General features: G+C 43.7%; 1 protein-coding gene across 2 annotated transcripts; it reads left to right on the top strand.

The window, feature by feature from the left end:
• The first annotated feature begins 279 nt into the window (after window positions 1-279).
• RPL6 (ribosomal protein L6) lies at window positions 280-3,635 on the top strand. 2 transcript variants are annotated; one of them, XM_010184279.1, is made up of 7 exons: window positions 282-348; window positions 394-533; window positions 626-724; window positions 1,195-1,338; window positions 2,332-2,380; window positions 2,772-2,956; window positions 3,447-3,635. In XM_010184279.1, the coding sequence occupies exons 1-7, from the start codon at window positions 282-284 to the stop codon at window positions 3,597-3,599; spliced, it is 837 nt and encodes a 278-aa protein (XP_010182581.1). In that variant the 3' UTR covers window positions 3,600-3,635. The 2 variants fall into 2 exon arrangements, with proteins under 2 accessions (XP_010182579.1, XP_010182581.1); XM_010184277.1 differs by having other exon boundaries at window positions 280-533.
• Window positions 3,636-12,417: the final 8,782 nt, after the last annotated feature.

The raw sequence follows: 12,417 nt of genomic DNA, 5'->3' as shown, positions 1-12,417 counted from the left end.
CTCGGCCTGTGGTTGCGTTTCCATGGGCTTCCCACTGAGGAGCGCTGGGATACGCTCGGTGGACTTGTAACTAGCACAGACGAGCGTTTTGTGCGATGGATGAGTATGCAGCAAGCAGGAGAGCTTTAGACTGCAGCATCTTGATTCATCGTGGCTGCAGGACGCAGCTGACAATTCCTGAGCGGTGCGAAGGAGCAAGTTCCAACTCTTCTGTTTCTGAAGCTTAGACGCTGCTCTGCACGCCTTGCAGTGTCGTAATTCTGGTTTGTTTGGATCTGCAGATGGCGGGTGAGAAAAAGCCAGGCGAGAAGGCAGCTGGTGAGAAAAAGCCGGGCAAGAAGAAGACAGGTGAGAAGAAGCCGACTGAGCAGAAGCCAATCCAGAAGGCAGTAGGTGAGAAGAAGAAGAGAGTTAAGAAGCACCATGCCAGCCGTAACCCTGTCCTGGCCCGGGGTATCGGGAGGTATTCCCGGTCAGCCATGTATGCCAGAAAAGCACTGTACAAGCGCAAGTACACTGCTCCGGAAACAAAGGTAGGCCAGTAACGACTGTCTTCAAATAATCATTGTTTTTTGTGGTGTCGTTGGCTTGAAATGTCACCTTTTCCTTTTTTCTTTGCCTGCAGATAGAAAAGAAGAAGAAGGAAAAGCCACGCGCAACCATCACCAAGCCGGTCGGTGGAGACAAGAACGGAGGCAGCCGTGTGGTCAAAATCCGCAAAATGGTAAAGAGGAGAACTGGGAGGCTTGCTGGTTTGGGCTGTGCCCTGGCCCTCGGGGGCAGGTGGTGGGCATCTTGGCTCAGCAGTGTCACAGCCTCAGCCTGTGCCGTGTTGCACCGTTGGCCGTTACCCCCTCGAGGCAGGGACCCCGTGGTGGTTGTTCTTGGGAGAGATGTGGTATTTTAGGCAGTGGTTAGAAGACAAACGTGGGTTCTCCTCTGCCGTTTGTGTCTCTGTGTGGAATGGGAAGCATGCTCAGAAATACAGAGCTGGTTTCAACTTTTGCTGTGGCATAATTCCACAGCAAATAGTCAGTGAGCTCCTGAAGGGCTGGGTTGCAGTGAAAAATAAACCTTTTGGAAAGGTCGTCTTTAGTGCAATAGCATCTTGTATGAGAGGAAGAATCTAAACTGAGTGAAAGCTTTCTGTCCTGTGAAATGCAGGGTGGTGACAACATTGCTCCTCTATTCTAGCCCAGGTATTACCCGACCGAGGATGTTCCTCGCAAGCTGTTGAGTCACGGCAAGAAGCCCTTTTGCCAGCACAAGAGGCGGCTGCGGGGCTCTATCACTCCAGGAACTGTCCTGATCCTCCTGACCGGCCGCCACAGAGGCAAGGTAATTGGAACAGCATCCCATGCCCTTCCCCTCATGGACTCTCGGTGGCTTCGCAGCATTTCTGTGCTGAAATGGCTTTTGAGTGAGCAGAGGCGTCGTGAATTTACCACTGATGTCCTGGGATGCTGCTCAGCCATGACATGCAAATCTGCTTCTCTGTGAATTCTGCCAAGGTGCTTTCTCCCCTTCTGCCTTTAGGGGAAAACTTTAGTTTTTAGACTAATGTTCTACACAAACTGCAAGTACAACAGGTTGGTCTGGAGGCTTAGAGGAGTTTTCCTGCAGTGTGCAGATTCAGGCCATGCCAACTCTGCACTGCACAGTGCTAGACCCTTTTTCTGTTTCTGTTGCTGCTGCAATGAGGCCAGAACGTTGGTTTGAGTTATTGCAAAGGAGGAGTTACATTTTCATTCTTAACCTCGTTATCAAGGTAACGCTTGATTGTCCTATTTAACTGCATTCTTTGTTTTAATGATATTTACTAACAGGTCTTAACTGACAGCCTTTATTTTCTTGAATTCTTTGGCTTCGATGTCACATTAATTAAAAGAATGTTGTTCAGGGAAGGAAATCCCGACCAGAATGGGAAAAAAAAATGCAACTGGGGCTGGCTCTGACTGTGATTTGTTGTGGTGCCCTTCTGGGTCCTTGCCTTTAACTTGTACAAAGAATTTGGGTGACAGGATGGCTGTCTCACCGTGCTGTAGAGTAAGCAAAGATTGAGAGAAGGTACTGATTGGTTTTGCTCGGCCTTGAGTGACGAAGCACGTGGAGTCACAGCCTGTTATAACTTTGGCAAAGCCCCGCTCTGAGAAGTGTTGGTAGCCTGCCTGGTGTGGTGGTCACTTCTTGAGTTGCACAGTTGTGCCCATGGCTGATGCTTTGTCGGCGCTTCCACCAGTAACGGGCTGAGCGGGGCACGGTCCCAGTTTGGTTGCAGTATTGCAGGGTGCTGGGACCTGAGGCCTAATGCTCTGTCTCATCTCTTTTCAGCGTGTCGTCTTCTTGAAGCAGCTTGATACTGGCCTTCTGCTTGTTACAGGTATAAACCCTTTACTTAAGTGTAATGATTTTGTTTCGGGGGTTTTTGTCTGGTTTTGTTGTTTTTTTCTTAGTTTTTATTTTCGGCCAGGTTTGTCTCTGGGGTCAGCAGCACTGCAGATCTGCATGAGGGTGGTTTGGTGCATCAGGTGTTTGTGTAACTAACTGGAGTCCTGTACTGTGACTTTCCAGGGAGGCTGGTCGGAGGGGAAGAGATAATTAAGCTTCAATATCTGACTACCTGGAAGAGACCAGGCTGTGGGGAAAGGCGTTGTTGATTGTTCAGATTTCAGCTGCATCTGAAGAAACATCGTCTTGTACACTACAAAAATTAAAAGCAGTGGTTGTTGCCAGGAGAGCTAACCTTGTTCTCTCTTTTGCCTTTCCTTTAGGACCCTTGGTTATCAATCGTGTCCCTCTGCGTAGGGCCCATCAGAAATTTGTTATTGCTACATCTACAAAGGTTGATATCTCCGGAGTGAAAATTCCCAAGCATCTCACCGATGCGTACTTTAAGAAGAAGAGGCTGCGTAAGCCCAAGCACCAGGAAGGCGAGATCTTTGACACTGAAAAAGAAGTAAGGAACATGATTGTTCATTCTTCTGAATGCCTTTGTTACTTAAAGCCAGGCTGGAAAGGGAAATACCATGAAACAAATGGACAATTGAATTTTAAGTGGTCCTCAATAAAGTGAGGTTATGCCATTAAGATGAATTAATGCAGCGGCACTGAGATGAACCCCGTTCAAATTGGGGGATTCTTTTCTGCTTCTAGCAGCAATTATTATTCCAGTTAAAGGTCTTTTTTTTTACTGAGAAACACCTGTACTGTTTTGACACTGCCAAGAGCGCGCTGCTGGCTCTGATAGCTGCAGCGTAAGCCAAACGGTGGCTTCAGTTCTCTCTGCCACCTCCGGTCTCCTGCCACCTTTCCCATATTTAGAACAAATGGAGAAAAGATTTCTTGAAAAATGCCGGGACTCAGAGCTTGCCCTGAATTTTCTCATCTCCTCAGAAGAGTCTGAAGTCACTCTGCAGGGTTTTAACATTATTCTTTGTACTTTCTAGAAATACGAGATAACGGAGCAGCGCAAGACGGACCAGAAGGCAGTGGATTCACAGATCCTTGCACGAATCAAGAAGGTGCCTCAGCTCCGTGGGTACCTGCGTTCTACTTTCTGTCTCTCAAATGGAGTCTATCCCCACAAATTGGTGTTTTAACTGTTCTGAAAGCACCACATTAAACCTGAAGGGAAACCAAGGATTTCTGGTGTCTTCATTGCAATCTGTAATAGAATGTGCTGCATAGATCTTGCAGTGCTTGTTATTTAACAGATAGGAAAAGTTCTTGTGGCAGGAAATTCTGAGGGGCAGTATGGAGATGATCAATATTTTGCATGTGTAAGGTTTTTGTGGGTATGAGGTTTGGTTGGTTTTTGGGTTTTTTTTGTCATTGTTGAGGGTTTTTTAAATTATGTATAAACAGGAATTCAGCTTTCTTTACTATGAATGAGTTGAGGGGCAAACAAACGCAATGTATTTTCTTTTAGGAATAGCAGACATAAATACTGGATTGCCTGCCTGCCAGGACACACTGCAGAATAAAGTCCAGCCCAGTGTCTGTGCAGGCGTATTTCTCTGCACCCTTGCTGTGCTGATACCTGTGCATCAGGTATCTTTTGTGAAGAACCAGGTCTTAGCAACCCACCACTGCTGGGTAACTCACTGGCATTTTAAACCTTGTGTACAGCTTTGTTGAGATGGTTTTTCTGATGAACAGCTTTGGTCCATCAATCACCACGTAAACCTCAGGAAATACAGTGAATTTTAGAAGCATTTCAAGAGCTATGCCTTGCATTTTGAAGTGGAAATGCTGGGAATACTCCGGAGTTTAGAGTTGCAGGGTAACTTGCCATCCCTGGAAATATAACAAAATATGGAATTTATGTCCCTTCCCAAATCCCATTTTTTCCCCATTCTTTGTTTATCCATGTGAGATTTAACACTTCTAGTTGGGAAGAGTACCGTTATACCAATAGATCACAAAGCAAAAGCATGATTCTTCATTCTGTAGGCTCAGAAGTTACAAAGCAGAATCTGTTTTTGTGAAAGGTAAGTATTTTCCTATCCTGGAAGACTTCTGGAGTCTCAGTTTTTCCTAGCCCAGAAACTAGCAGAAATTGAGATGAGAAAGTTAGTGCTGTCTGTTTTCTGTCTCTGTTGAGAGCAGTTACCAGATACCTGGAAGAGGATGCTTGGGTAGCATTAGCTCTGCTCTGACAAAAACCGAGGATGTACATATTAACAATTCTAGCATGCTTGAGCTCTTTCTTAGCCAGACTTAGGCAGGAAACGAGGCTTATATAACTGCACCATCTGTCTGCCCATTAATTCTGAGCTGAAAGTAGCCAATGGGGTCAAACTTGACAGGGAGTAGAGATTTTTGTCAAATTCATACCAGCTTCGGGAAAAGGGGCTAGAAAAGGGAGTGATGCGACCCTCACTGAGGTGGATGCCTGCAATATCACATCCATGGAGAAGGAGGAATTGGGCTTCAGGTGTGCCAGAGCCAGTGAAAAAAACCTCATAATACCTGTGGATTCCTGCACTGAGGGACTCTGCCCATTCTTTATAGCTGATGTTAGAGGGTGGAAGTCTACAGCAGTGGGTGCTCTGCCACCATTTCCTCTTGGTAATTAACAGATGAATATTGGTGTGTTCAGCAGAGGGAGCCAGCGAGTGGGCTGTCTGAATGCAGAGCTCCTGGTGCACTGGCTGGGTGCATCTCGCATTGCTCTGTGCTGGGTTCTGCCCTGTGGTGGTGCTTTATTTTTGCCTGTCATGGGAATTGCACCTGTGATGAGTTACATCTCTTGTGTGTGGTTTGGTGGGTAATGGGTATGGTCAGAGGTTTCTTAAGTTGATGTGAGATATTTACTGCAGTGGTGGGACTGCCCTGTTTACATAAATCAACTCTAAAAAGATACAGAAGTGTTGCACGCATCTCACTGCTAGGAGTAAGAGAAGTTTACTGGTACTACCAAAGAAAGATCTTAACCCAATATTGCGTAGAAATCTCACCTGAAGTAAAACTTGTATGTGGGAACACTTCAATGAGAAAAGTCTAAAACCAGCAGGTAGGCCTCTTGATCAGAATAGTTTGTCGCAGGATGTGGTATTGCAAGGTCTGCAAACTGAGATTTGGTCGCGCAGTTGCAGTTCAAGAGAACATTTAAGGGGTACCCGTGCTTCAGTCCTTCTCTTCCTCTCTGGGAATGGGAAGTTGTAGTTACAAAACACCCCTATGGGCTTGTCTAAGAACAACTAGGCATTTAGATACAATTTTCTCTAATTATTGATTACTCTGACACATTCCTCATTTGCCTATCAGAAGACATTAAATTATCCATGGAGCCATTAACCTTGTTTACTGGAAGGGGAGGCTCTGTCTCCCAGTGTGCTGTCAGGAAGTGATGTGGTAATACAGTGCAGTTGTCCTAACAGGTCCTGGCAGAGAACTGGTCTCACGTGCTGCCATCGCCTCCCTCGCCCCAGTCCAGTCACTGGTCTGACAAGGTGGTGACCAGTAACCCAGCGCTGCAAGGTGGGGAGAGAGAGAGGGAAGAATGAGTATTTTCCTGCTGGTTTAGATCCCCAAGCTGAGTTGCTGTGGGACGAGCTGAATGTTGGTGCTGGCTCAAAGGGGCGTGGGAGCAGCCCTGCTTCTGGGGGCGCTAGCTGTTAAGTCAGTTTTTAACACCAAATCATGCCTTCACAGTGCAAGCAGCTCCTTGGGCTTTGCTGCAGAAAATGGAGATGGCAAAAACCTCGTCTTTCATAAGGAAAGGCAGCCGGTGGACAGCTGTGATTCATCTCTTAACCTCTAAAATATTTTCCTTAAGTTCTGTGAAATCTGACTTTTTTTTGTGTGTGAAATCCTCTGGGGTGGGGGGATGGAAAAGAGGAAAAACAAGGACTGTACAGGTGACCAACGCAGAAACAAAGGGAATATTCAGAAGGATTTTTCAATCTAGATAACTGTCTACTACCTGAAAAATCCTTCCCTCGCATAAAGAGCTTTTGTGTGCGTTCTGGCTGTCCCGCAGCTTTTCTCATTCTGAGCATGTAAACAGTTCTGCAGTCCTGGCTAGCTGAGTCATTGCTTTGCACTGAGCATCCCCCACAGAAGAAGCCAGAGACATCCAAAGCCTCAGCCACCCAATCGAAAGTGCTGGAGATGTGCAGGTCCAAAAATAGTGACAGACTCAACCACAGCAGCACTTCATTAGCATCAAATGTGCTCTTTGCTTCAGCTGCCTAATAAAGTGATATGTAATTATAATAAAGCATCCTTTTGAGAGGAAGGATAGAGGGATGTTGGCTTTCTCGGGGAATTGATAATAAGACGCAATGTCTTATTATCTCCAGACACCTATTTTTACCTATTAGCCGCCTCTCTGAAATGACCTGGTGGCTTGAGGCCAGCCCAGAGAGGCTCTGTCCTAGCACAGTCTCAGGGAGGCAGACACGAGCTTTACTTTGGGATGAGGAGCTGTAGGAGAAACTGAGGTTTATTTGCAAGACAAAGCACTTTCCAGTGCCAGGTTTGTAGAGAATGTAACTTTCTGTGACACGCTTGGGTTTAACCTTAATTAAGAGAAGATGCTATGGCTGGAGAGTGAAGGTGCTTTTGCAGGATTACTGCACGTACCTTTTTGGCCAGGTGTTGAGGAATGTATGCCAAAAACCCAGATATCCAGCAATCAGCCACTCGGTTCATCTATGCTATAGGATACCTATAGGATGTGCCTTGTCACACGGGGTCAGCTGAACCTTTTTTCCCCGGCCTATTTCCACCTGAACCCTGTCCTTCCTCTCCTTGTAGTTCACAGGACTGTTGCCGCTGGTATACCCAGGTTCACTTCTGTAAAAAGTCATTCTGGATCTCTCCACAAGCTCAATAAATAAATGAAATTTGGGGACGGTTCCTTTGTCTTCACCACTTGGATGAAGCTCTGCTTTAGCCTCATAGGTTTTCTATGGTTTTTTCATAGACAAGATCAGCTGAGAACCCATTCATAGCCTTCCTCTAGCAAAAGCTAGATAATTCCTTCTACTCTTCTCTGGATGCTGATTTCCATCTCATTTCCAATGATTCAAGCAATAGAAACCTCATCCAAGTAGATTTTACTAACAGAATTTATTCCACATTCTCTGTATATTCTTTCAGTACATTTTGCTTCTTGTCTTTCAGTGAAGAGGGCTTCCTGGTGTCTCCTTATTAAAATCAACTGGTTTTTAAGATCAAAACTGGGTTTTACAGTTTTCTAACCAGAGCTTGGAACTCCAGGTGAGCAATTCTCCTCCTTTGTTTGAAACAGCAGAGTTCTGCCCAGTCCCTGGCTCACTGGGAAGCCTGGTCCAAGAGACCTAGAATGACATAGGAGAGTCAGGCAAACTCCACTACGATTTCTGCTGTCATTATTGTCCTGAAGTAGCAGGTCACATGAATGACATGATCCTATGGGTATAGGGTTAAGAGCTCCTGTTCCTATTCTGGATTGGAGATGGCATCTGAAGTTCCCAGTGACTTGTGTGGGAACATGAGAGTGCAGGAAAAGGGCAAATATTTACCTGTTAATTTGATTTCTCAAGTTCTTCCGCATTACAGTCCGCATTAAGCACTTGACAACTCATTGTTTAAGCAATTAGAGCGATCAAATCCATATTTTTATATTATTCATAATAGTTCTCTCTATTTTTTCTCCTCATGGTCCAGGAAGCCATTAATTGAACTAAGCGAGCCGGTCCCACTGGCTGCAGGCAGCATTTGCTCTGAGTCACGCACGAGGGTTGGTCCGTGACGGTTTTATGTGGAATTTAACGTGCTTGCCAATACGCAACCGTGACATTTCTTACTTGCTTAGTTGCTTTCCCTTAGTTTGTTTGTTGTTTGTTTTTTTTTTTAGATCAGACCAGTTTTGATCTTCTTACAGATGAAGAGTCAAAAAATATTTTTGTCAGCTGACTGCCTTTTTTGGCACATTTTATCTTGTTTATTCCCCCATCATTTCAATGTTTTCCTTTCTCAGTGGAAATGATTTTACGTGATAGATTGTACGCACAGGCAGCAACTTCTATGACCTAACTGTAGTTCACACTATAACAGACATAAATACTTATTAGTAGGAATAATGATAAGGAGAGAGGAAGCACGGTAGTCAAAATATTACCTGAGATTAAAGAAATTAGATTTTTTTTCCTCAGCTCTATTGATTTTCTGTGTGATCCTGAGCAAGTAACTTAATTTCAGTGAGGTCAGTGTTCACATACCTGCAGAACAGCAGTAATACTTTCTCCTATTGGGTCTCAAGAAGTGCTTTAAACTTCTGCAGACATACAATAAATGACAATGCTCTAAAGTGCATAGGAGAATAAAAAGTCTATGCTTGGGTGACACTGAGGAGGGGACCTGATCTATCATTCTAAACTTCCCCTACTGAGAAACATTTTGTTGGAAGACTGGCACAGGTGAAATGAGGATCAAATGTTTCAGTAGCCCTATGGAATGTCATTTTTGGCAGGAATGAGTCCATTCTATTTGTACAGGACACCACAGCAAAAAGGTTGAGAGTCTCTGGTGACATTCTGTGTTTCTGCATTTTGTCCAATGAGCAGTGCCTCACTCTTTGCCTGCAGATTTTTTTAAACGATCGTAATAAATAATTTCTCATACTTTACATTCACTGGGCACATTGGCCTCGTGACACCCAGCAGAGGTAAAAATTGCCATTATAACACCAAGAAACTGTACGCAAAGGTACAGTCCATTGGAGCAAGTCAGTGTGATGCAGAGAACCACACCAAGTAGCACTAGAAAAGGCTTTAAACCTTATGAAAAAATAAGAGAATAAACCAGAAGCAATTATCTTCATCTATTTTGTCAGTCCTGCCTGATACAGAGGTTTTGAGCAAGTCAGTGTGATGCAGAGAACCACACCAAGTAGCACTAGAAAAGGCTTTAAACCTTATGAAAAAAATAAGAGAATAAACCAGAAGCAATTACATCTTCATCTATTTTGTCAATCCTGCCTGATATAGAGGTTTTCCACTCGCTTGACAGATGCACTTAGAATGTAATTGTTTTTAAAATTAAGGCTTTCGGATATCACCATGTGCTATACATGGTATCCTATTGTTCACAATGCCCGTTTTCACATGAGGAAATAAAACACAAAGATAACATGTACAAAACCAGTCCTAAGCAGCAAGCCTATGTCCTTGACATAAAAGGGAGGAAGGTTATTTTTGAGAACGAGGACATATGAAGGCTTTAAAAAGAATGATGTATCCTCAAAATGTTTTACTGGAGATGTTTAGGTAAAATCAGTATTCAAATTACTGGTGTGAATGTCCTGCTAAGCTGAAATGAAGACTTTTTTTCCTGGAATTTCACAGAAATTGGTGGGTAAGCATAACTGTTCCTTCAAATAAGCACAAAAAAATAAACAAATGCCCCTTTAGATCAGAGAAGTGAAACAACAGCAGCTACTACTCAAATGAGAGGCACATGGCAAAGCTCCTGTACGTTGCACATTATCTGCATGGCTTCCCTCTGGACTGACACAGAAAGTGCAAAAAGGGCATTTGAAATCTGGAGCTTTGTGTTTGTGTGAGAGAAAAAACCCAAACACGTGCACATACTACGGACACAGAGGGAGAAAGAGGAAAACTGCATTTGGAGACTGCTGATGCAAGAGAAAACTTTGAGTGCGCTGCTTTTTTTGTCTAAATACTGGCTTTGGTCAAAGCACTGTACACAAAAATCTGTGGTTTACTTAATCCAACGTGCTAGGAAAAAAGACTTTCTCATGTTTTGTAAATAAACAGGACTTCATCAAGGCAACACCTAGCATCATCATGTAACTGTCTTCTAACACAAACAACCCTTTAATCTCCAAAGTGGCTAACAGCTTGAAGCAAAAAACTGAAAATAATACAAACTATCATGAATTACATCGCTTGGGCGTACTCGAAGTAAGAGCTGATTTCACGAGTACCTGAGCTGGGTGTCCCAGCGTGAGCCAGTCAGTGCAGCTGTCCCCTGGGGATTTATAAGAATACACATTTCTATCATTCTTCCCACTCTGTCATGCCAAGCTGTAGCTTTTCACATCATTCAATTGACCACTGCGCCAAGCCTGCAGAGACTGGATAATCAAGCCTAAGAAATGGCTTTTTTATGTGCTTGTCATGCCCAATGAACAGCCATATGATAACAATCTGGAAGAATGAGCACAGTACACGTAATATTGGCTGCATTGCATGTGAAAGGCTGGGTGGATGCTGTCTGTTTGTGAACCAATAACCTCCTGGAGGCAGTGGTGCTGGTGTAGTCCTCCAAACAGTCAGTTATGACTGACAGATGCTGCTCTCAGTTGTTCCATTGATTGATGGCTCACGGAGTTATTTTAGTTGAAGGGCAATTGACTGTTCTTCATGGTTTATCTGTAGGCTACTTGTGATGTTCTTTTTAAAGAAACATTGCTATGTTGTTAAGCGTTAAGTCAAGGGTTTATAAAACAATTCTAGAAAAGACTGACTTTTACCTGTCAAGACCAGGATTTTATTAGCACTTGACATTCCACTGCAGCATTCATCAACTGAACCCTACAATCTTACAAAATTAAGAAACCGTCCTACCTGTAGCAGCATGAAAAGATTTTCAACCATCTTGGCTTTATCTGGGGGCCAGCCCATCACAAGTCTGTGGAATGCTGAATTATTTGGCCTTTGCTGGTTTATGCCATCTGGCTGCAGGGAACAGAGGGAAAAACAGGTGAGTCATAGCGAGCATAGGAAGATTGCCCCTCTCACAGAAATCAACAACATCCCTTCACTAACAAAACCACAATAGACATTTATATTCTTTTTTGTTTGTCTCCCTCATATTTATATCCCATCAAATTGTTCACTCACTGTGACTTTACTGTGTATCAGTTGTTACTCTTTCTTGAAAAGTAGATTATTGGCTGGAAATTATAGGAAAGAGATACTGGAAAGAACACGATAAATCATTCAAGAAAGAAAGGAAAGGGAAGTAGGCACTATAGGAAGAGCACCTTTGGAGATGTGGGCACTTATAGCTGCAAAACACCACCATGCAGAGAGCAAAATTGTTCTCCCCAGAGGAAGATTTGCACTGCATGGTTTCAGTTCTCAATTAGCAGCTTTCAGTTTTAAGTTTGTTTTGAGTGCCTGCCACCACTGAAGAGAAAATCAGTACAGGCTACGGCACTTTCTCAGACCAGGTATTCACTGACCTGCCTTCCTTTTCTTAGCAAATGGATAGTTAGTGCTGCAATGCCTGTGAGCACCTCCTAATTAAGACTTCACAGGATCTCGGAACTGATTTGTGCATTTCAAGTAAAAGACAAAGATAATAAAAGTTCAAAAGCCACCTCATTTAAAATTCTCATTTAAAAACCTGCTTTGACTCTTTTCTTTGGTGTCCTGTCATTAGAGCTGTGGGGTTTATTCTCAATATTGCTAACTTGGCATGGGCGACTGAACAGATTTTTTTGGTCAGGGTTGGCACACCTTTTTCTACAAAGTGTGTAAAGACCCAGCTCTAGCCTTTTGTAGTAAACTGCTGCCTCAGGGTTTCATTCTAGATGACACCTGCAAAACATGGCTGATGGAGACAAGATAGCAAAATCCAGCTTCCTGCAATCTTTGAGTAATTCCTCCATCGTTCTCTCCATCGCTGTAGTCAAGCTATTACATGACACTCCCAAAGGTGCTTTTTTTTCCTTTTTCTTTTGTCTTTTTCCTTCCTAGAGGTTCTTCTGCATTCTCTCTGCCATGGGTAAGGAAATTGCATCAAACAAAATATAGAAAATAGCAAATGGACTATGCAAACCATCTAATACTGCACCATGAGATCAGCCCCATCCCCATCAGGCCCAACAAATACTTGCCTAGTGCGCTGCCAAAAAAAAAAGGAGGTATCCATGGGCTTCTTGAAACATGGTGAAAT

Source organism: Mesitornis unicolor, unplaced genomic scaffold, assembly GCF_000695765.1.
Source record: "Mesitornis unicolor isolate BGI_N332 unplaced genomic scaffold, ASM69576v1 scaffold24545, whole genome shotgun sequence".
NCBI classification, from domain to species: Eukaryota; Metazoa; Chordata; class Aves; order Mesitornithiformes; family Mesitornithidae; genus Mesitornis; species Mesitornis unicolor.
The sequence above is the reverse complement of the archived record's forward strand: the minus strand, read 5'-3'. Positions and strand labels throughout refer to the sequence as shown.